The sequence below is a fragment of the Gadus chalcogrammus genome, chromosome 19 (genome assembly GCF_026213295.1).
Source record: "Gadus chalcogrammus isolate NIFS_2021 chromosome 19, NIFS_Gcha_1.0, whole genome shotgun sequence".
In the NCBI taxonomy this organism is placed as follows: Eukaryota; Metazoa; Chordata; class Actinopteri; order Gadiformes; family Gadidae; genus Gadus; species Gadus chalcogrammus.
In genome coordinates, this window is record NC_079430.1 from 10,463,470 (window position 1) to 10,486,360 (window position 22,891).

The 22,891-nt window shown below is 47.9% G+C and overlaps 3 protein-coding genes across 4 annotated transcripts; 2 read left to right on the forward strand and 1 right to left on the reverse strand.

Annotated features, from left to right (window-relative positions):
* The first annotated feature begins 211 nt into the window (after positions 1 to 211).
* On the forward strand, positions 212 to 9,204 carry brap (BRCA1 associated protein). 2 transcript variants are annotated; one of them, XM_056578291.1, is made up of 14 exons: positions 212 to 447; positions 563 to 604; positions 1,005 to 1,166; positions 1,283 to 1,523; positions 1,916 to 2,105; positions 2,468 to 2,581; positions 2,905 to 3,053; positions 3,460 to 3,535; positions 3,850 to 3,988; positions 4,428 to 4,537; positions 5,084 to 5,173; positions 5,389 to 5,492; positions 6,833 to 6,972; positions 7,503 to 9,204. In XM_056578291.1, exons 3-14 carry the CDS (start codon positions 1,013 to 1,015, stop codon positions 7,730 to 7,732), a joined length of 1,737 nt encoding a protein of 578 aa, XP_056434266.1. In that variant the 5' UTR covers positions 212 to 447; positions 563 to 604; positions 1,005 to 1,012; the 3' UTR covers positions 7,733 to 9,204. The 2 variants fall into 2 exon arrangements, with proteins under 2 accessions (XP_056434266.1, XP_056434265.1); XM_056578290.1 differs by having other exon boundaries at positions 212 to 604; positions 7,503 to 9,203.
* A 718-nt stretch (positions 9,205 to 9,922) lies between these two features.
* Positions 9,923 to 15,997, forward strand: tor4aa (torsin family 4, member Aa). Its single transcript, XM_056578387.1, has 3 exons — positions 9,923 to 10,287; positions 11,947 to 12,417; positions 13,554 to 15,997. Exons 2-3 carry the CDS (start codon positions 11,947 to 11,949, stop codon positions 14,436 to 14,438), a joined length of 1,356 nt encoding a protein of 451 aa, XP_056434362.1. The 5' UTR covers positions 9,923 to 10,287; the 3' UTR covers positions 14,439 to 15,997.
* Positions 14,982 to 22,859, reverse strand: zgc:56235 (Voltage-dependent anion-selective channel protein 2-like). The gene is made up of 9 exons (XM_056578388.1): positions 22,750 to 22,859; positions 21,365 to 21,435; positions 20,278 to 20,327; positions 18,675 to 18,827; positions 18,505 to 18,557; positions 17,942 to 18,163; positions 16,980 to 17,130; positions 16,521 to 16,578; positions 14,982 to 16,408 (listed from the first exon to the last, which is right to left on the reverse strand). Exons 2-9 carry the CDS (start codon positions 21,429 to 21,431, stop codon positions 16,317 to 16,319), a joined length of 846 nt encoding a protein of 281 aa, XP_056434363.1. The 5' UTR covers positions 21,432 to 21,435; positions 22,750 to 22,859; the 3' UTR covers positions 14,982 to 16,316.
* Between the last annotated feature and the right edge of the window lie 32 nt (positions 22,860 to 22,891).

Here is a 22,891-nt window from a genome sequence, read left to right on the forward strand (position 1 = left end):
TTTATTGATTGTATTCACGCCTTGTGAATACGTTATCCATTATGCAAATATGGGTCATTAGGAAAAGGACGATTTAACTGCATCTTATTACACTCTTTACAATATTAGGTAAGTTACAATTGCTCCCCTGCAGGCGTCTGCTACACCGACACGGTGAATGTCATCTTATATCAAACGAAGAAGAGTGCACAATTCCTCGCTAAAGTAGACCGCGAGATCTCCGATCATCTGTTATCGCGAGACTATTGAACAATAAACAGTTGCCAAACATGACAGTAAATATTGTGGAAAACGCTCCTTAATGATCATTGCCTATCGTCTTGGATTCAATTTTTTTACTTGTCTGTATGGGTGCAAGAAGACTACAGAACGAATGTCGTAATACAACCAAGCGCTGTTGGTTTTTCAAGCATTAGATTGTTGAGTATATCCCAGAGTGTTCTGCTTGTGAGTCAGCCAGCCGGTTTGCTGGCCAATATTTGAGTTTTTGTTTTCTCAAAAAGGTTGTCATTTCGGTCATACCTCATGAGTGTTTCTCTGGTTGTTATCCGTCTGGAATTAGCCGACCAGTCTCCTTCTCCGGAGGGTTTCGAGTATTCTGCCGGTGAGTTTCCCTAGCTAGGAGTTAGCGAGATGTTTAGCATGGGCCACTAGCCCAGGAGAGCCTGGCAGGTACTCGAGTCAAAAGAGTTGTAATGGCGCTCTCTGGGAAGGCTCAAATAAAAGCCAGGCCTATTGTCGTTTACTCAAACATTCATTCTTCTCCTGAACCTTCCCAGTGATTCACCAGTATCCAGAAAAGGGTTTCTAAAGTCGGGATAGTTCTGTCTGTTAACATCACAAACAATAGCACACTCTCGATGCATAAACTGTACTAGCATGTACTGGCAAGGCCGATAAGCATTGAAGACCATTATGTCACGCAAAAACACACTTTAACCCATCAGCTACAATACCTGAGACCTATCACGTCTGCCCTCCCTGTGTTTCTGTCCCCGCCACAGTGGACGGCATGTCCGAGAAGACCCTGGAGGAGAAAGCCCTGGGCCTCGCCCAACTCACCCTGAGTGGAAAGACGGAGCTGGAGCGATCGGTGGTCATCCACCAACACATCGGCAGCAGAGCTATGGGGGACATGGTTATTGAGACATTTGAGCCCAATCCAGGTAGACATTCATCCATCTATTCATCGATTATGACATTGTAACGTTTGTTTACGTCGAAGTCTCCCAAGATTTAAACGGCAGAGATGAGAACCTCCTTCACGCCCGTGTCCCTACAGACAGAGGTGGAGGAGGAGCAGGAGGAGGCGGTGAAGACAGTGGTGGTTCGGCAGAGGACAGCGAGGGCCATGGGGGTGCCCCGGCGGACCCAGACGGTACGGAGGACGTCCAGGAGGAGGCTGCGGAGACGGGCCAGGCTCCAGACTCCCCCTCCAAGGAACTCCCCGACCAGATCTCCTTCTTCAGCGGGAACCCCTCGGTGGAGATCGTCCACGGGATCATGCACCTCTACAAGACCAAGTGAGTCACGGCTAAAAGTATGGATCCATCTGCGAGTCCTCTCTTCATTGGATTGTAAAGTGAATCGTTTACCAGTCGTTATTAACTTCTGCTTTTTACCATAGCCTAAAAACGTAAAATGGCTAGCATTGCCTGACGAGTAGCCAATAAGGAAGGATTCCTTTGATAATCTGAACCAAGAAAAGACCACCCAGTATATGTATCTCTGAAGCTGTACCTGCACATATTTCATATTAGCGACCACAAATCAGTCAGGATAACTATTGTGATTAATAACATTTGATTGAATTATATGAATAATGTCCCACTCTTCATCATGTACTTGAAAAAAATAAACGACATTTAAAACCCAGAAGGCTAATGTAGTCATGTGATCCCCGGCGGCGACGCAGTAAGATGACCTCGCTGACGGAGGACGTGAGGCGCAGTGCCATGCTCTGTATCCTGACCGTGCCGGCCACCATGACCAGCCACGACCTCATGAAGCTGGTGGCGCCCTTCAACGACGTCATGGAACACATGAAGATCATACGAGACTCCACCCCCAACCAGTACATGGTCCTCATCACATTCAGAACTCAGGTAAGGGTCTATAACCCGATTCATCATCGGATGGAATATCAAAAATGTAGTATGCATCATATCATACAATACACATTCTTGGCATACACGCCTTCTTGGCACCACATTTGACAACCAGGTGTGATGTTGTTAAGCTATTACAAGCCATTTGAAAAACCCAACTTATATAGATGAGAGTGCTCAAGTTAAACAATTTAAAGGTCAGTGAAGCAACTAGTATTTGAGAGACCACAACATTTCCGTCCCTATCTTCCATACCCTCTTCGATGTCATAGGGAGGTCCCTTTTGAGCCAGTTGTGACATCACAAATTGTGTGTTTAGTGAACCCTTCAATGCCATGTCTGTCTATTTGTTTGTGTAGGCAGATGCAGACAGCTTTTATACGGCCTGTAACGGCCGCCAATTCAACTCCATTGAGGAGGCGGTGTGCCAGCTGGTCTATGTGGAGCGCGCTGAGGTCATCAAGTCAGACCGGGTATGAGGACCTTAAGCACTTAAGTACATGCTACTATATATCTATATACACTCTATATCGTTACAGTAAGACCATCCATCCCACGGTCTATCCTCTGTTGTAAATTGAAGCTGCTATTGATGTTACCAAACAAATGTAATCTGTTGTCAGAGGTCTGCAGTATTACGGTCACACTTCCTTTTACGGCTGCAAGATAAGAAGGGGAAAACCGAACACAGACGATCTCTTATCGTCTCCACGTGGGCGTGGGCCTTGTGTCCTCTGTCTCCCTCCGCCCCCTCCCTCCCCCTGACCCTCTCCCCCCCTCCCTCCCCCCCCAACAGGGAGCCAGTCTGCCGGTGATGGAGCTGACGGAGCTGCCCAAGTGCACGGTGTGTCTGGAGCGGATGGACGAGTCGGTCAACGGGGTGCTCACCACCCTGTGCAACCACAGCTTCCACAGCCAGTGTCTCCAGCGCTGGGAGGACGCCTCGTGAGTACCCCGGCCCTCACCAGGCTACGACTGGTTGGTCAGCAGCCAGCCAGCTCCCTTATCTGTAAGGGTAGTCCAGCAGATCAGACTGATAGATTGATAATGTCTGATGGCTGACCAGCTCGAAGCTGGCTGACGGTCAAAGCCGTGATTGGATATTAACAGCGAAACACAGACTCGGGCCAGCACTAGTAACAATGGGGAGACCAGCGCACATATCCAGTCCTTTTATGAAGAACCAACATTCTTCCTAAAAGTATTGTGTTCTGGTGTCTAATGGATCCTGGAGGAAACACGCACGGCCTCACAATAGAGAACAATGAACGCAGTGCTTCTGGGGGGCGTCCCCACCGGGGTGAGGTTCAGGGTTTGGTTGACGGGGATCTGTTTGTTTGTCTCTCTTCAGGTGTCCCGTGTGTCGATACTGCCAAACGCCGGAACCCGTCGAGGAGAACAAGTGCTTTGAATGTGGCGTGCAGGAGGTAATGAAACCGAGGCGCTGTTTGTGTTTTGTATCTTTCCTTGTTTTTTTGGTTGAAATAGATCCCTGATCTCTCCCGGTATGTCTCTTTCTATCCTTTTTCGTCTCCTGCCATTCTTGAGATAAAGTGATTCGAAGACACGTTAAGCCCGACCCCTTGACGATCAAAAAATGCTCATGTTGTGGGGAGGGCATGGTGCTGAAGGAGGCCTTCAGGCCTCCTTCAGCACCATGCCCTCCATGCCCCCACCATGCCCCCCCTTGGGCAGCGATCACCCCCCCCTCCTTAACCTGCACACTGTCCTCCGCCCGTAGAACCTGTGGATCTGCCTCATCTGCGGGCACATCGGCTGCGGCCGCTACGTCAGCCGCCACGCCTACAAGCACTTTGAGGAGACGCAGCACACCTACGCCATGCAGCTGACCAACCACCGCGTGTGGGACTACGCCGGAGGTACGATACCCTCATGGGGACGTGCGTTGCGTCACCTGTGACGGTGTCGTGTGTTGTGTGTTTTGTGGTCCACCTCGTTGTGGCCACAGTCGCTCTCATGTTCATAACCCGTGGAATGCGTCTCGGCTGTGGTTTGATGCAGGAAGTAGGATTTATGAATTGGATATGTTTGTGGACGCATGGTTTGTTTCATAGGTGTTGTATATTGTTTGTTAATGTTCCACAAATTAAAACGCAAATGTAATTGAATTGCGGTCATTTGTTTGTAATAAACATAATACAATGTAATAAATTACGAGAAATCAAGAAATACGATATACACACTCGTATGTGTATAGAAGTGTATTTTCTTGTATGGTGAAAACAAGGACTTTAATGAATGAAGCGCATTGTATTCACTGATCCTGGATCTGACTAACGCTGAGCCGTTCCTCTGCAGATAACTACGTCCACCGCCTAGTGGCCAGCAAGACGGACGGCAAGATGGTCCAGTTTGAGTGTGAGGGAGAGATCTGCCACACAGAGAAGATTGACGGTCTGCAGCTGGAGGTAAACACGTGAATCTTGAATCTTATTCAGTGTTGCAGATTCAAGATTCAAAGGTTTTTATTTGTCACATATTCATACAGGATGTGCATTGAAATGTTTTTGTGACACACGCTGTATTTTTTTCGTAAAAAATAAATAAATACAATGGAATGAAATAAGACAAAATACAATATAAGTTTTAACAGAATATATTAAACTTATATATATATTTATAATTAGTATATGCTACACGTCAACCTCCTAAGATGGCGCGATTTGATTGGTTCGCTATGACGGTCGTCTTGTCACGCTAATAAAAACATATAAACCGCTAATAAAAACAAAATAATTCCCGGCAGAGGTTGTTAACGTGTAGTGTGTATAGTAAAACAATTATTCACCTCAGGCTCCGGGGCTATTCCCCACTTCCGCGAATAATTGTTAAATATATAACAAATAAAAGCGGATAAACAGGGCGATGTACATATTGTATCGTGCAATGTGGCCAGGGTTAAAGTGTCCTAGTGTCAGAGTGTTTGGGTTCATATCATAATGGGTTGTCTGCAGTACTCGTACCTGCTGACCAGCCAGCTGGAGTCCCAGAGGATCTACTGGGAGAATAAGATCGTTCATCTGGAGAAGGAGACCGCAGAGGAGGTAACCCACGCGCAGGCCGCTCTGTTCAATTGCTTTGATTCATATTTATTGTTTTGTTTTTTTACATGCAATACCTCTAATATTTGCCAAGGAGGCACTAAACAAACAGAACGTGTGTGTGTGTGTGTGTGTGTGCGCGCGCGCGCGTGCGAGCGCAATACCTCTAATATTGGCCAAGGAAGCACTAAACAAACAGAACGTGTGTGTGTCTCCAGATCAGCAACATGAAAGTGAAGTTTAAGGAAACCCTGGAACGCTGTGACAACCTGGAGCAGAGGATGGGGGAGCTGTCCAAGGAGAAGCAGGGCGTGGAGAAGAAGTAGGTCACTAAGGGGCCACTCACACTAGGGCCAAGGCCCCGTGCCCGAGCTCATTTGCATACTAAAGTCTAGAACGTTTGGCTAGTGTGACCACGCCATCCGTATTCCAGCGACGGCACCAGCCCCTTGGCCACGGCACACTTGGGAGAGGTGGTGCCAGTGGCCAAAGTACCGATGCTAATGAGATGACGCGCGCGGATACGCAACGTGAGCTGGATGACGTAGTCCTTGCGTGACCCTTCTTTCTTTATAGGTCCATGCCCTTCTTCCCCACAACAAATCATTTTAAACAAGTGGCGGCAAGCGGTTCACGAGTGGGTAGTTGGTACGTGTTGTGATAGTGAAGTCGAGGGTTTACTTGAAATTTGGGCCGACGACAGCATTCACGTTGTTGTTCTCCATCGTTGTTATGGCGGAGAGGACGCTTGGTGATGACATATTCATCGTATTACGACGTGATGACGTATGTATGAAGGAGCAATCGTGCCCAGGCCACGGCCTTTGGGAGCAGTGTGACCACGGGCCAGCGGGGGGAGTGGGGAGGGGGGGGGAATCGTGCTGAATCTACCTGCAGCACGGTAACAGGCAAACGGCCCTAGTGTGAGTGGCCCCTAAGCACACACACGGGACAATTTACCTCGTGTCTACTTAACCGGTCCGCACTACGCTACAACTCAACCGGTGTCATATTTCCCTCCGTGGCGCAAGCAGCTTTACACCAGGGTTACACCAGGTCGCTGCGCTTGGTGTGGTCGGTCAAATTACGAGTTAGTCACGCACATTCCGGAGACATAATGGAGTGTGACTTCTGGCATTGTCGAAACCCTTTTGTCCTTCAAAATCATGATGTTTGATTCTGATATTCAACGCTTGGATTTTCTATGTTGTATGTTCAACGCTCAGCAGCTCAGTCAGTGTCTGCAAGAAGCAAGTATTTAGATCGATATTCATTTATATTATGTTATGTTGGGCCTGTGTATTACCTCTGAACTGGACTGTGTCTGGATGAAGTGGTATTCAAAGAAAGACACCAGCGATCTAATATACTTTTTTTAAGATGGAGGGACTTCGATTTTATGCAATGAGGATTCTTTTGTAAGGCATTCAAATAGCTTTTTGAGATACTCAAAGTCACTTTACAAAGACATCAAACGCAAAAAGGATCAAATAAAGAAACAAAATCAACGGATGAAAAAGAGGGTTGAAATGTATTTTTTTACAAGGATACAGAACTTCCAGTTCCAGACCAAAGCTCACAGCGCCAAACGAGTACCTCTGTCGCCGGAATGTTGGAACCCTGAAGCAGCCAATCACTGAGCTGCACCTCCTCCCCCTCCAGGTACACCCAGCTGAGCGCTCGCGTCTCCAAGCTGAGCGGGGAGCTGAAGGAGGAGCAGGAGATGAACAACTGTCTGAGGTCCAACCAGGCGGAGCTGCAGGCCCAGCTGGCAGAGGAGGAGCGCAAGGGGAGGGAGACCGGTAGGAGAGCGGCCAATGGGAGGACTTGTATGGAATAATAATCTAAATTGATTACTGCTGGGGGAAATCTGTTCAAAGGAGGTTCTGGCACAGCCTGGTACCGTGATCTGGTATCCACTGCAAGGGACGTTAGAGGATAACGAATGCTTAATCACCTATTAGTAGTAGTTTGGTTCCTAGCTGAATGGCCCTGAGGTCAATGACTTAAGGTCTTCCTTAAGTCAGTGTAAAGCTAAGACTCGAGGTCTTCCTTAAGTCAGTGTAAAGCTAAGACTTGAGGTCTTCCTTAAGTCAGTGTAAAGCTAAGACTTGAGGTCTTCCTTAAGTCAGTGTAAAGCTAAGACTTGAGGTCTTCCTTCAGTCAGTGTAAAGCTATGTAGGAATTGAGTCATCAAGTTCCTTCTCCTCTTTCAACACACAAATGTGAAAGAGGAGAGGGACACGGAGAGCTTCAGATGCACAGCTCCCTTCCAATGAAAGGAGACGACCCCAAAAGCAACCGTGTGTCCGTGTTTGGTGTCCTTCCCCAGGGGAGCGTAAGGAGGCGGCCATCTCGGAGCTCCAGGAGCAGCTGAGGGACATCATGTTCTACCTGGAGGCCCAGCAGCAGATCGAGCAGCTGCCCCAGGAGGCCCGCAGCGAGATCCAGGAGGGCCAAATCAACATCGCCGCCGCGCCCGCCGACGGGGCCCTGGGCGGGGCCGGCGAGGGGCCCTCCTCCGGCCGGGGCCGGCGGGGCCGGGCCAAGAGGAGGAAGTAGAGATATCGGAGGACAACAAGCCGTCGTAGAGGGACACTGATACACCCTCCGCCCGTCTCCCACCCTGATACAGTGAGGTGGAGTCTGGAACACGGGCGCCGGGCGGGTGCTTGTATACTTCTATCATGTATCCTTTTAGATCTGCTCTGCTCACAGAGAGGAGTTCAGTTTGAACATACAAACGCATTTCGCCGATCAGACTGAACAGCTTTACACTGAAAGCTCTGTCCGTTTAGAACCAGGTTTTTCTTGCGGTATCCAGAGAGGGCATCATGCTGCAGCTACCTGGCAGTCCCACTGGAGCTCGGAGTTGGGTGTCTCTGCACTAGTCTTTCTTCAGAGGTTTCTTGAATACTATTGGTGTATCACACGCTCAGACTGCTCCTTGCCCCCAGTCGTATTATTTAGTCTATTCCGATCTTCCCTTCAACATGTTTTTTAGATAGGGTGCAGGATTGCTGCAGGAGAGGTGCACCGTGATCTTATCTGGCTGAACACAATTCTCGTTGGTTCGTGAACATAAACACACTGAAATGCCTACAACGATAAGATATGTTGATGAGATATATTCGAATTGTAATCTTTTTACTGGAGTGGCAGAATTCCATTTCATTTTGAGAGATTTTCATGATGGAGAAGCAATGGACCTCATTGTTTGTATATATTCTTCCTTGGATGAGGGGTGTACATGTGCAGGTGGCAGAGAAATATATCGATTGTGACTTTGTTAAAGTCTCACAGGATGGTGAGATACGTTATTTCAGTTGTTTGGTTCACTAAGTAACTGGCTGTTTTATCACTGTTGTGATCTTCTTCTTTTTTTGTATTATTTGACATTGGACGTTTTGTTGGCTTTTCAATTTATTTAACTGTTTCTGTATTCCGTGCTTTCGATGATTCAAATGGCCTTACTTGAGGGAAAATCTATACCTTTTGACACAAAATGAGCATTCATATTTTCAACCGGTTGAAGGAAAATGTTTCTATGCAACATTTACTTGTGTGTCAGGCTTTTGGCACCATTTTGGAAAAACCAAACCTTTAAAGATGATTGTGTTGCGATTTGGTCGATCTATGTGCTGCACACTGACACTTTTCCTCTCGTTTAACACTCCAAGGGCGGAGCAGGAAAAGCTAGTTTCACTTCTTGGATTCAGTTAACTTTCTGTTTTTATAAAAGCCTGCTTTAGAAATAAACACAACGTTGTTCTGATGACTCTAATTTGTAGTTTTGTTTTGCTTGTTTGTGTTTTTCGCTCATTGAGTGCGCACTGACACCTCAACCTTAGCCTGAAAGCTACAAGCAGCAGACATGACATGTAGCCCGCCTTAGGCAATGTTTTGGAACCCACACAATATACGGCATTTATAACATAGGTGTTAACTCTGACCACAGAGTTCAGAACCCTTGGAGCTGGTTGCTGTCTATCTGCACCATGGAAACCGTAGCACAACGTTGGCGTGCTTCTGTTGCTACTGCTAGGACAATGAGCCGGCCGGCTGCATGTTCATACAGACCATTGAATCCGTTTGTTTGGAAGTAATGGCAAACAGTGAAACCTCTGTGACGACATTCCCCCTTCCTGTTCAGAAACTAATCTATATCCCTGAAGGAAGAGCCCTGCTCTTAAGAAAACTACACCATCTGTGTATGTTCTCCTGCTCCTGTGTGTGTGTGTGTGTGTGTGTGTGTGTGTGTGTGTGTGTGTGTGTGTGTGTGTGTGTGTGTGTGTGTGTGTGTGTGTGTGTGTGTGTGTGTGTGTGTGTGTGTGTGTGTGCTCCTGCTCTTACTGCGTGTGTGTGTCTGTGCGCTCCTGCTTTTAGTGTTTGTTTTTGTGTGTGCTCCTGCTCTTACTGTGTGTTTGCATTCTCTTGCTCTCACTGTGTGTGTTTGTGTGTGTGCTCTTGCTGTGTGTGCGGGTGTGTGTTGGTTGAATCCTGCTCCTACCGTATGTTTCTGTCTGCTTTCTCCTGCTGTTAGTGTTTGTGTGTTTGTGTGCTACTGCTCTTACGGTGTGTTTGCATTATCTTGCTCTTTGTGTGTGTGGGTGTGTGTGCGTTCTCCTGCTCTGTGTGTGTGTGTGTGTGTGTGTATGTGCGTGTGTGGTATTTTATTAATAGCCAAGCACCCGTATCTGACCCTAGGCAAATGTTATGCAAACATGTTATACGTGTAACCTGTCCACCAGTGCGCTTGCAGTCTCGTGTTTCACCAATTTCGTTTTTTTCCATGCACCTTTCTGTGAGGGACTTTTTAGAACAACCTGATCTGCTAGCAGGAAGTCTGAAGAAGAGACGAGTCAAAGGGGCGGAGCCTGCCGAACTGAAGAAGGAACTGGAGTATAAAAGCAGGCTGTGGCCCCAAGCATACATGGGTTGGGAACTAGAGTCTGCTGCTTCCTCCTGTCTCACGCTGTGCCGCTCAGCAGTATGGACCTACTTTAAGATAGAGATTTATATAGATATACTATATATCTATCTATATACATATAATATATATATATATAGGAAAGACATTTCTCTATTTTGGGAGGAGACGTCTATCTAAATTTAAGGTAAGGACAGCTTGTGTTTTTTGTCATTTATCTTTTTAGATGTGTTTTGAATAGTTAAAATAAAGTTTGCTGGTTAAATCTATGTTCAGCAGCATTATTTGTGTTTTCCCTTAATATGTCTTGATGAATATAGTTGATGTCCCTGGAAAATGTTCGATTGACAGCCACTCATTCATGTAGGTAGATATCCTTTGAACGAGGTCAATCGACAGCCACTGGATCCTCTTAGACTGCTTCCCGTATAATAATCTGTTTGAGGATCTGTTTGAATGCTCAGACATGCGTGGAATGCGTCGTTCTGCAGGAAATGCAGTGGACAGGGTAGAAAAGTCTGAGGGAGCGATATCAAATTACCCTCATCTTGCTTCTGCTTTCTCTCAGCGCTCTACTGTGCGTTTGGGACCTATTGTGCAGGGTAATACAAAAGGTGCGGCCAGGTGTTCATATGATCAAGGTGTCATTCCTAGGAATTCAGACTTGCAGAGGCCGACAAATGTTCTGAGCGACTTTTGACTGTGTTCTAATTCCACTTTGAGATTCCAGTTGTTTAGTCCACACACACACACACACACACACACACACACACACACACACACACACCATCATGATGAAACATCCGGAAGGTATATGGTTCACGCCCAACTATCGGTGTAAGTCTGTGAATTATTACACCGGGTTTGAATTGCTTGTGCATACACAATGTGTCAATGTCAAAGTGCCAAAATTACAAAGCAACACTTGGAGAATTGGGGTTCAAGATGTCAAATAATGTCATACTAAAATAATCAGCCATAAATCATGGTGCTGGAGCTGGGACTATTACGATTCCCTGGAACCGTTCAAACTAAGTAGATTTGTCTTGTCTTGTTCACTCACCCTGAGTGAGAAATGACACTCCCCTTGACATATTCTCGTCAGTGAAAGCTTTCACCGTTGCTCATTCTTCCTGGACCGCACAGAGAAAGTTTCAGCTGTTCTTCTCTTATTTGTCCAAAAGCTTCCCATCGCTCTGATGTCTTTGTCAGCGCTGTGTGCGTAATGTGCATGTTTATTTTTGCAACACAGAGTTTCGACGTAGGCCCACAGACTGGCCACTGAGCTGTGCAACGTGCTGGATGCTGGCCAACCTATGAGCCTGTATTTGTGTTGGCGGTGGTTCCTGTGTGTTGCTCGCTGGGCCCTTGTGGTTCAGAGGGATCAGGCGGAAATGGCTTTCAACATGGTTTATCAATAGGAAGTTTAAAGGGGAAGTGGGTGCCCTTTATACATGACATGTCTTCACAACGGACCACTCGATACTGGGAGCATAAATCATCATTATCCTATTTGAGGTATACAATCCAAACCAAAACCATCCACCGTTCCACAGCGATTTCATGGATAAATGTCATAAGCTCATTCTTCCCGGCGACACGGCATGTTTCGTATTCGTAAGGGCGGGGTGATTCATTCCATCGGTTTCCACCTCCATCTGTACCACCTCTTCACAACCTTTGTACGCAGGCGATGTTGTAGTATAGGACACAACATGGTACATGGGCGCACTTCCTTGTTTACCATAATCCTTCCAAGAATGTGTTGCTTATTGCACACTCATTGCAGTTCCTGTATCCATCCCCCACCCTCCCCCGCTCTCCCTCCCCCTCTCTCCCCCTTCAGATGAGCCTCTACGACAGCAGTGACCGCTACTCCGAGTCTCCGGCCGACGACCAGACGGAGGGAGAGGAGGTGGAGAGAGACGATGAAGAGGAGGAGGAGGAGGAGGAGGAGGAGGAGGCGCCAAGGTCGAGCCTCCCGCCCGTCATCGCCAACTTCTCCTCCTCTCTGCTGGCGGTGGTGCGCATCCGACAGAAGTACCTGGCCATGAAGAAGCGGCGGCTGGAGATGTCCCAGGTGTTCGGCGGCACCAATCTCATGGCCGGGGCGCCGTCTCGCACAAGCCCCAAGATCTTCACCTTCGACGGGGAGCCCGGTTCCGTGCCGCCCCTGGCGCCCGAGCGCAGGAAGAGGAGGAGGAAGAACCGCGGGGTGCAGTACCCCACGGGACGGGGCCGTCGGGCCCCGCCCAAACCGGCTCAGAGCCGCGCCAAGTACTGCCTCTACCTGCTGTGTGCCATCGTCTTCCTGCAGGTAGGACGGGACAGGAGGGAGAGGAGGGGGGAGAGGGGGGGGGAGGGGGGAGAGGAGGGGGGGAGGGAGGAGAGGAGGGGGGGAGAGGAGGGAGAGGAGGAGGGGGGAGGGAGGAGAGGAGAACAAAGGAATATCTTTGTCAAAATGTTCTGGCAGCACGACGCGCATTAAAGCTTCAAACTAGAGATAGCAATCGCCCTCAATGCTGGCGAAACACCGCGGGTGAATGGATGTGGCTTCGGTTGGGTGGCTGGTGACACACCTGTCCTAGGTGATCCTGTTTTATCATCTTCTAATAGGATCTTCACACACAGGGTGTGTGAAGATCCTATTAGAAAGATGATAAAACAGGATCACCTAGGACAGGGGCAACAATGTCATTGTAAGATAACTTGGTTGCTGGCTATCTCAATGCAACGAGTTTACGATGTTTAGTTTTGGTTATCTTAGTTTCGTCCAAGTCATCTATTGGGTATGAAGCCTCCAGCGCTGGGAGTTTTAACTGTACATGAATCACTTTGCTTTATTGTAGTTTGTAATAAGTTAATTAGCCAACATTCGCCTAAGCTGTTAACTCATGGGAATCACGCGCCTCTCACCAGGCTATTAAATCACAATAAATGGAAACACGAATAATACGGAAAATGCACTTGATACAAAGTAGCTGCGGTAACATGCCGACCTACAGAAATGAGCAAGTGGGTGAGGAGGTCGATTTTAGTTTGTTGCTTGGCACTGCACTCCCAGTTCAGTCGCTAGGCTATTTGTGTTAGCAGAGCCATATAAATGATTTAAACACAAACAAAAGATTATCTGTTGGCGCTTATTTAAAAAAAGAATCTGTATAAATGGGTGTGATTGTTTTCAGTATCTTGCCGGCAGCTTCATACCTGGGCAGTATCAAAGCCATGATGCGATTCAGTATAATTAAATGAGTCAGCTTATCAGGCAAAGACATGCCACTAATGCTTCCCATAGTCACAAACCAGCTTGAAACCATTCTAGGAGAATCGCTAAAACTCTAAAGTAGTGAGTCAGTAGTGAGTGAGGTAAAACTGATCAGGCAAATACTTTTAAACCGCAACATTCCAAGGTGCTTGAACTAAAAAAACCTCCCGCCGGCTGCGTGCACACAGGTGTACAACGCCATCGAGAACCTGGACGACCACGTGCTCCGCTACGACCTGGACGGCCTGGAGAAGACCCTGCGGCGGGAGGTGTTCGGCCAGCGGGCGGCCGTGGAGGGGCTGCTGGGCCTGCTCCACGACTACCTCTCCACCTACGTCCACGGCAGGCCCCTGGTGCTCTCCGTCCACGGCCCCTCCGGCGTGGGCAAGAGCCACCTGGGGCGGCTGCTGGCGGGCCACTTCCGCGCGGTGGTCGGCGAGCCCCTGGTGCTGCAGTACTACGTCCTGCACCGCTGCCCCCTGGAGGCGGACGCCTGGCACTGCGCCCGGGCGCTCTCCGTGGTGGTGGCGGAGATGGTGGAGCGCGCCGAGGAGGAGGAGAAGATCCCCCTGTTTGTGTTCGACGAGGCGGAGCACATGCACGGCGAGATCCTGGACGCGCTGAGGGACCTGGTGGCGACCAAGCGCTCCAACGAGTACCTCAACGCCGTCTACCTGTTCCTGAGCGGCCTGGGCGGCGAGCACATCACTCACCACCTGCTGCACAACTCGTCCAGCGCGGCGGGCGGCGGCGGCATGATGGCCATGACCATGGAGGGCGCGTGCGGCGGTCGCCACGGCAACCTGGCGAAGGAGCTGGGCCCCGTGCTGCGCGACACGCTGGAGAAGAGGCACCCGCTGTGGGAGGCGGCGGAGATATTACCCATGGGCCTCCTGGAGAAGAGCCACGTGACGGAATGCTTCCTGGACGAGATGGCCGGCGAGGGGTTCTACCCGGACCGGGAGAACATCGAGAGGCTGGCGGGGGAGGTGGAGTACTACCCTGCCGTGGGGGAGCACCAGTACGCCCGGACAGGATGCAAGCAGGTGGTGGCCAAGGTCAACCTGCTGTGACCCCCCCCAGCCGGGGCCTGGCCTGGTCCCCCCCCTCCTCCAACTCCATAATCAAGAAACCAGGGTGGCCAAGCGCATTGCCGCCCTAACTGAATCCCTAAGAACTTTGACTTAAAGCGGTCAATCACAATCCAACAGAACATGTGGTATAACTACAGAATTTGTATTGAACCTAATGGTATCTGGTGCCGTGTTATTGTGGGCATAAGGAAATGGACGCGCCATATCCTCCTACCAGGAAACCAAAGGAACAGATCGATCCCGGCCATTTTGTCACTAGACTGTGGACTGAGTATGAACAGAGTTCATGTAGTAAGAATGCCATGGTTCTGTGGGATAAGGTGGGAGTAGATCAACGATCTCTTGATCTGCGATCGGCGTTGGCAGCGCCGCCTGACCGACTGAACAGACCGTCTCACTGAGGAGAATATTAAAATCGTTTTCTGCCCTTTTAGCCGACCACTTAAGTTGGATGTGTCCTTTATCTGATTGCTCTAAGTCGATACGTTTAGAATTATTTCATAATTTGCGCAATGAGCCGCAGACAGACAACAATACCAGATATATTGAGACAATGTTTTTTATTTTTATTCTTATTAGAATTCCCTTAACATTGGAAAATTACGTACTGTTTCCAAACCACAAAGAAATGACAAAACCAGCATATGACAACACAATATGATGTGGGATTTGTGGTTCTCCCCTAGCAGAAGAAAGGATAGTCGTGTGGAACAGACAAGCCTGTTGCATCATTTTAATCACAGTGTGATTTAAAGAATGGTTTCGCATTGTTTGGTCTGAAATGCATTGTTTGGTCTGAAATGCATTGTTTGGTCTGAAATGCCGTAAACATTCCAACCGAGCAATGATGAGTTTGGTTCCTCGAGAAAGTGAAACAAAATGAAAAGCAGACTTTCCTGTGACAATTCTTTTGTTACTTGACTAGCCAACCAAAATAAAGATGAAACCAACATTGTAGGAATGCCAACTAACTAAATAACCTATCCGAAGATCCTGCCATCTTGGTTTCATCTGTCACTCAGAAAAGAAAGACACTCCGAGGAAGTGTTTCGGTTTCTGAAACTCAAAATTTGTGAGAACAAAAACAAACAGCATATTGTTTGACCTCTCAAAGGGAACACACCACTGGCACTTATCTTATTGCAGCAGGAAATGCCATCTGTAGTAATGGTCGGGTGCTCAAATTCTCATAGCTTTGACCTTGTGAGTGTGACCACCGGCAACTGAACATATAAATAAAACCGGCAAAACTTAAAAGATAAAAATTAACATTTATATAGATCGGTTTACGGCCAGCCAGGTCGGCAATGACCTCCCCCAAACAAATGTTTAGGCTAACCCTATTTTTTACTCAAACCAAAAGCAAAGACAGCACCATTTTTAACCAAGCGATCAAGCGAACTCTCTAGGTTTTTCATTCAGACATGCTTGTTTCATGACAGACTACAGGGGGGATACACACGCTACACGTTTACACCGATCACTACGCAAGCCGTGACCTAGCGAGATAAATGTGGCTGCTTTATAAAAAAAGCGCATCGCATCACAATCGTACTACACAATGTCAACACACGCACAGACATAAACATACACGCACACAACTTCCAACGTCGTCGGCCCCTCTGTTGTTCAACATGACGCCGTGACGGGACTATAACCATCAAACTGCTCCATTCAAGATGTGTGTATGGGGGGAGGGGTGACTGGAGTGTGAGAGAGGGGCCAGAGAGGAGCCAGGAGACTGGGATGGGGGGGGTGGGGTGCTCGTGGGACTGGGAGTCCGTGGACGGATGGAGTGTAGAGACACGCTGTGATGGGGCTTCGATGGCCGACCCTGAGCCGGACGGCTGGCTGGCTTTAGGCCTCCAGCTCGAAGCCCATGCCGACCTTGTGTCCGCCCGCGTTGAAGTTCTTCCCGTCGATCAGCGCCGAGAGGGTGACCTTCACGCCTGCGGAGACGTGAGGAAATGAGCTTCATCCAGCTAATCTGACCGTGGATTTGGATGAATAGTTCTATGAATAGATGCATTGTGTTTTAAACAAACACGGAAAGAAACATACCTGGCCTGAGGCTCTGGGTGTAGCCTACGCCAATCAGGCTGGCATTGTTGACTTTGGCCTGCGGGGGTAGAGGGGGAAACGTGTTAGAAGAGGACGGAAAGAGTGTCTGGACCAAGACACTCTTTCCGTGCGAGGCCAAATCTAGTCCTTTTTTTTTTGGCTCATAGGTTCCACCCAATGGAAAGACCCCCATAAAACTCAGGAAATGGAAAAAGCCAGTAGAGCATGGCTTTCTGGTTATGTTACACAACAGCTTTACAGCTCGGCTCCCTGGAGCCATGGAGCGAGGCGTTGCAAAGAACAATCGGTCAAATGTTGCATTTGAAACGTTGCTGTAGTAGCCAAAGGGAGGCGCTCCACTGACCATGCAGCGGTCAGGCCTCACCTCTCGGTGGAGAGTGAAGGCCTTCCCTTGGATCACATCATACAGATACACAGGGGTCGGTGGGGTGGTCGTACCGAGATGGACGCGTCCTTGTCCAGCTTGTATTTGGCGGCGATGCCGAAGCGGGTGTTGTTGCTGCCCGCCGTCCAGGCCAGGGTGACGGCCGTCTCCAGCTCGTCGTTCACCTTCTGGTAGATGGAGCCCCCGAACTCAGTCCCGTCGTTGCTGTGGGGGAGGGGGGGGGGGGGGGGGACCATGCAGATGTTAGCAGATGTTAACCAGAACCTGGCATTGCACGCGCCCCTCTCCTCTCCCAGGACAGTAACAACTATTTGTCTTCGGAGATGCTCTCATCCAAAGTTAAACTCCGGCTCAGCTCCAACTTACTGTTCCTCCACTCCCATGTCCTCTTTACTTTTGAGATATTTACTTTTGGAGGCTTTCATCCAAAAGAAAACACCCCACTCCATTCCCATGACTAACTGTTTTGCGATTAAGTCATTCAGCAGACACCTGTCCTGCATTCATAGGGAATTTATAAACGTCCTTAAGGCGTAGTAGGTATCTTGCTCAAGGAAGCGTACATTGGGAGCCAGACACTGGCAGACTAATTGGTTAAAGCGCATTAGTCTGGAACCTCAGACTGGCCGCAGACCAAAATGTCTCTGGAGGCAATTGGATAGACTTGCGACCAATCAGACGAACAAATAGTGGGATATATCAGCGGCAGCCATCTTGGTTGTTCATGAAATACCTCCACGGCGCTCCCACTGGGCACTCCTCTGGGAGCGCCGTCTGGGCCGTCATCGTATCTAACCCGCCCTATGTCGGCTGGGTATCGGTCTGAATGGGAGGGGGACCACAATAATGCATGCCAGAACAAATAGAATATGAGATTGCAGGCTCTTCTAGTTCCCAGGCCAGTACTTGGAGATTCAAACCCAGAATTCTCTCAGCTTGGAGTCAAACAAATATTCCCACAGTGCCCATAAAAATGTGAGATGGACATTGGTTTGCGTTCCGGGTGAATACCCACACGTTGGTGTGCAGCTGGAAGTCTCCGGCGATGTGAGCCAGGGCGAAGTTGTTCTGGGTCAGCTTGGACTTGGCCGTGTCGAACGCCATCTGGTAGCCGGCCAGCCAGCCCTCGTAGCCCAGAACGGCCGCCGCGTGCACGATGGGACCCTCGAAGTCGATGTCGCAACCCACGTTGACAAAGTCGCGCTTGAAGGCGGTCTTCAGCTTGCCGCTCTTCTTCCTGGAAGGCAGAAGAATAGTTTTGGATGTCGACGAAAAACAAAAACCACAATGACCCAAAAGTGACTCGGACACCATGTAGCCAGAAGCGTTTGGAGAGGGGGACCCGTCATGGGCTTGATGGACCAGGAGTTTCCTATTTAGTCATACCGCTGATTATTTAGGGAATACTCCGACTGGGAGCGCAAACATAAAAAAAAAAAGAAAAGGAAGGATAATGTATGTTATAGTGTAACATCCGGTATGACACAACGTGTCCGGTGAAGGTCTATGCGTGACTTGTGACGGATGTAGGTAGGACTGTGTCAATATGACCCTAATCCCAGCGGACGTCGGACTCACCCTGTGTTTGGTACGAAAGACGTATCCAGAGCAACCTTCAGCCCTTGCGCCAACTGCAAAACAATACAACAACATTTGTTAAAAGCACTTCCTTCCTCCCTTCCACTTCCTTCCCTCTACAGTACTCTACAGGTCCATTAAAGCATGTTTTACTGCTCCCCAACACCCACCTGGTCCTCCACGGTGACCTCGGTGGCCAGGGTGTTGTCAGTGTTCCACTTCTGGTTGAAGCTCAGGCCCAGCTCCTTCATCTTGTACTTGGTCTCCAGGCTACCAGCCGCCTTGCCAGTGTCCGTGTTGCTGGAGCCGGACGTGTTGAACTCCTAGGGGAGGAAGGACGCATGGAAAGAAAACAGGGTTTAATGGGGGGGGTGGGGGTGTCTCCCTGTGGCGAAACGACGGTGCTGTAGAGGATGGCATGGCTGCGGGCGTTCACGTTGAGGGATGGACGAGCCGTTGGGATGCATGTAGAATGCGGCGTAGGTTAAAAGAGCGGACGGATGACCCGTCAGAAGGAAACGGGGACGTTTGTTAATGAGAAGAGAAGGCACGGCGGATTGTATGAACATGGATGGATCACTACTGTGTAATCAAATATAAAAATATATAAAGAATATTCAGATGACGATTTCTACATGAAAACTTTAAATTCTTAGAATATTTTTATAGATATATTTCATCAGATATGTGCACGTAACTACAAACTCTGTAAAAAAAGAACAGATTATACTTAGCCTAGATCTATGATATGCCATCATCATAGCCATCTAGACTCTACTGAACGTGACTTAACTTGACCGACATTCAGTTGACATTCCCTTAAGGCAGGGCCAAGGGTAAAGCCAGTCTGAAGACGTTATCCTGAGCAGGAAACCAAAGTAAAGCCAACATCGTGCATCTGCTCTGTGTGATTACAACTCAGCATCTGGTGTAAACACGCTGGTCTCTTGCAGCTGTGCATCCGTCAAACAAACCGTTAGATTTATTAAGAGGAGGAGAAGGCTTCTAACCCTGGTCTTTCGTAGCTGCTTAAGATGAGTTTTTAATGGGATTCATAACCATTTGAAATGAGAGCGATTTATTTTTAAAATACATGTCACCATCACAAAAAGGATAATGCAATATTCTGACTTATATACATTGCCTGTAAATAATAACCATGGCACATGCTGAGGCACATATTGACATACAGACAACTAAAATAAAATATTAATGAAAAGACGTAGGATTAAAGACATCAACGTTGAAAAAGACATCCATGGGAAGAATAGGAAAAAAAATGAAAAAGGAGGACGGCCATTTTATGAAAAATCATACAAGGAGAGAAAGAGACGAAAACTAGAAGGGAAGAGGTCCTGTGGCGTTCACACAGGGATCCAGAGCGGATGGGGTGTGACACCGGATCTTACCATCTACATTAGAGCGGGACGGGTCCATGATGGAAGGCAGCAGAATGGAGATAGAGCCAGGGTTAGCAGAGACAGGGAGAGAGAGGGAGACACACAGACAGCCAGGCCTGCAGTCTGTCTGTCTGTCGGTCTGTCGGTCTGTCTCCCTCTCTAGAACAAAGGCAACAGGGTTCAAGCCGCCCCGATCACCGGATACACCGGTTCCCCTGAAACGTTTAGTCGGTAGGTCCCAGCATGGGGTTAGGAATTCAGGAGTTATGTCGACTGCGGGGAGGAGCGTTATTACATCTGGGAAACGATGGACGGGCGGGGCTGGTCAGAGGGGTAACTGGGTGGCAGGTCAGGAATGATCAACACATCTTACCACTCCACTCTGGGACTTGGTCTTTAGGTCCAACTTCACCACGCCGAAGCCTAAAGCCGCACAAAAGATGGGACAGAATTAAGATAAATGGTCTCATGAGAATAAACTCATCGTAAAAAAAAATCAATGTTGTGCAACCAAGGGTCCAAAGGAACACCTGCCACCGGCCAATGGTGGATAGATTGATTTGACCATTTGACCTCTAAATAAAATCAGGGTTTTGTATAGTTACGGGCACCGGATTCGCCGGCTCAAGATGGAGCCGGCGAATCCGGTGCCCGAAACCGCACATTTCTGAAACCATGTCCCAGGGTGGTTTCAAATATATCCGGACCTATGCGGTTTCGTGTTAGGATTCGCGTGGACGCCTGAAACGCAAACGATGACGTCATTGCCCCCCCCACCAGCTGGGCGACGTCAGAGTTGCGTTGAATTTTTTATTTGTATTCTTTTTGTAATAAATACAGCCCCTTGATACATTTAATTACTAACTGTACATTAATAAGTATTTCTGCTCAATTTAAAAGGTTGACTGAATGTTTGTATACAGCGCGCAGGCTGTATGCTCGCAGGCTTGATGTCCACTTTTTTCTGTGGAGAACCAGCGCCTTGAATATTTACTACAGCGTTTCTACAGCTCGATGCGGTTTCGCAATGAATCCGTCTTTACGGAGATATTCCTGAACCGCATAAAACGAAACCGGATCGCTTTCGCCCGTTTCGGCTCCGTGTGATATGGCCAATTTATTTTGTGCTGCAATCATGCGTGTGTCATTTGAAACCAGCCCTGAAACCCCAGATTCTCCCTCCCTCGGGGGAGAATAAATAGAGAAAGATAGTAAATCTTGACCTACACTTGGGCTCCTTTCCAATAATTGAATCTGTCTCCCTACCCAAGAAATCCAGCTGACTAGCCTGGTTGCTATGGAGTCCACATAAATACACAGACTACCCCAATTAAAACTCCTCCAATTGTCATGACTATGTAATACATCATGACAATGACATTATGCTGCAAAACAGGTGGAACCCACACAAGAGACACATCTCAGTCACACACACACACACACACACACACACTACTCACCATAGCCTTTGCTAAAGACGTCCTTGGCAGACTTGCCCAAGTCTGCGTAGGAGGGAGGGACGGCCATGATGCTATAAATAGAAAGAAACCAGAACGTCATTTGAATGCATGACTGTGTTGTAATGTTGTCTTTCCTACATGTCTATTTATACATGATGCTGTGTATATAGAATGGCTTTTCAAAAGAGTAGCGTCACAAGATGATGACGTTCTTCTTCGGTGGTGGTAATCCAGGTATGTGAGGTAAGTCAATGTTATTGGCTATTAGATGTGTTGACTTTTCAGAATAATACATTAGTATGACTCAATGTTAATATCACCCAGTTATAGGTGGCCTAATACGGTTTAACATATCCTTCTGCCGTTGAATGTAGAACAGGAACAATTTCCATTTTTTCGTCATTATAATTTGCTGATGTGGGTGTAATGGTAAGGGCTCAATCTAAAATCAATCATATTACTACAATTGAAACACCCTCAATTCAAAATCTATGAAGGGTTTGAAGTTCTGCAAGACTAGCAACTGTCAGACAATCAACAATTTAACTGAACAAAAAAAAATATATAGAGTGAAATTTGTATTTGAAAGGGTGTATTTTGGAGACACATGCACACAAACACATTCAGCATATTAATAATAACTGAAATTGCAGTCTTGGACATTAAGTATTCAGACGTCGCTATAGTAGGCTTGATAGGCCTCAGTGGCCATGGAAAGATTTCATGGAGCGTTCGTCTCATAAAATGGCAGAAAAGGCCATGTTTAAAAGGTCGTGGCCCTCTCCCCTAGTAATTATACTAATGTTCTGGGCCTGTTGACGGCCACCCATCTGGGGTGGCTGCCGTAGACCTCATTCAGAACAAAGGACACAGCCAACAGGCCTGAGAGAGAGGTGTGGTGGGGGAGGATTCTGTGGGCCCAGCGACCGTTAGATAAGGCACACTAACCGCTATTCCTGCCAATGACATAGAAGCTGCTATGATGAAGGTTTGCTGTCTGATGCGCGTCATATTGTATAAACGATTAAAAAACCCAGTGCAGCAAACTGTATCAAATCAGTTTCAGAAAAGAAGAGACAAGTTGGCCTAAGCATCTTTATCAAAACCTCAGTGAAAAGATGCTGAAAAAAAAATGCTTAACAAAGAAACACACACACACTGCTTGACAGGGTAAAGGGATGAGGACGAATGCACGGAGCATAAGCCCTACCAGACATCATCATTATATAACAGCCGATAGCTAACATGGTCGGTAACTTGCTAACCTTGGAGAGAATTAGAGCGATACTTATCACTTGCATTGAAATCAAACACTCTATCTATTCAAACAAATATTTTTTGTCGTACTACATATACAATTCATTAGATGCAATAATTTTCCATACCGGTGCAAAAGTTGTTTAGAGAGGAAAATCTGCAAATGTACCCCTGTCTGGATGCTGCTGTGGGAATGACAGCTAGCTTAGCCTACAGAGGATAGGGCACAATGAAGGAGACACACGGCGCATGCGCCGTGTCATTGCAGCA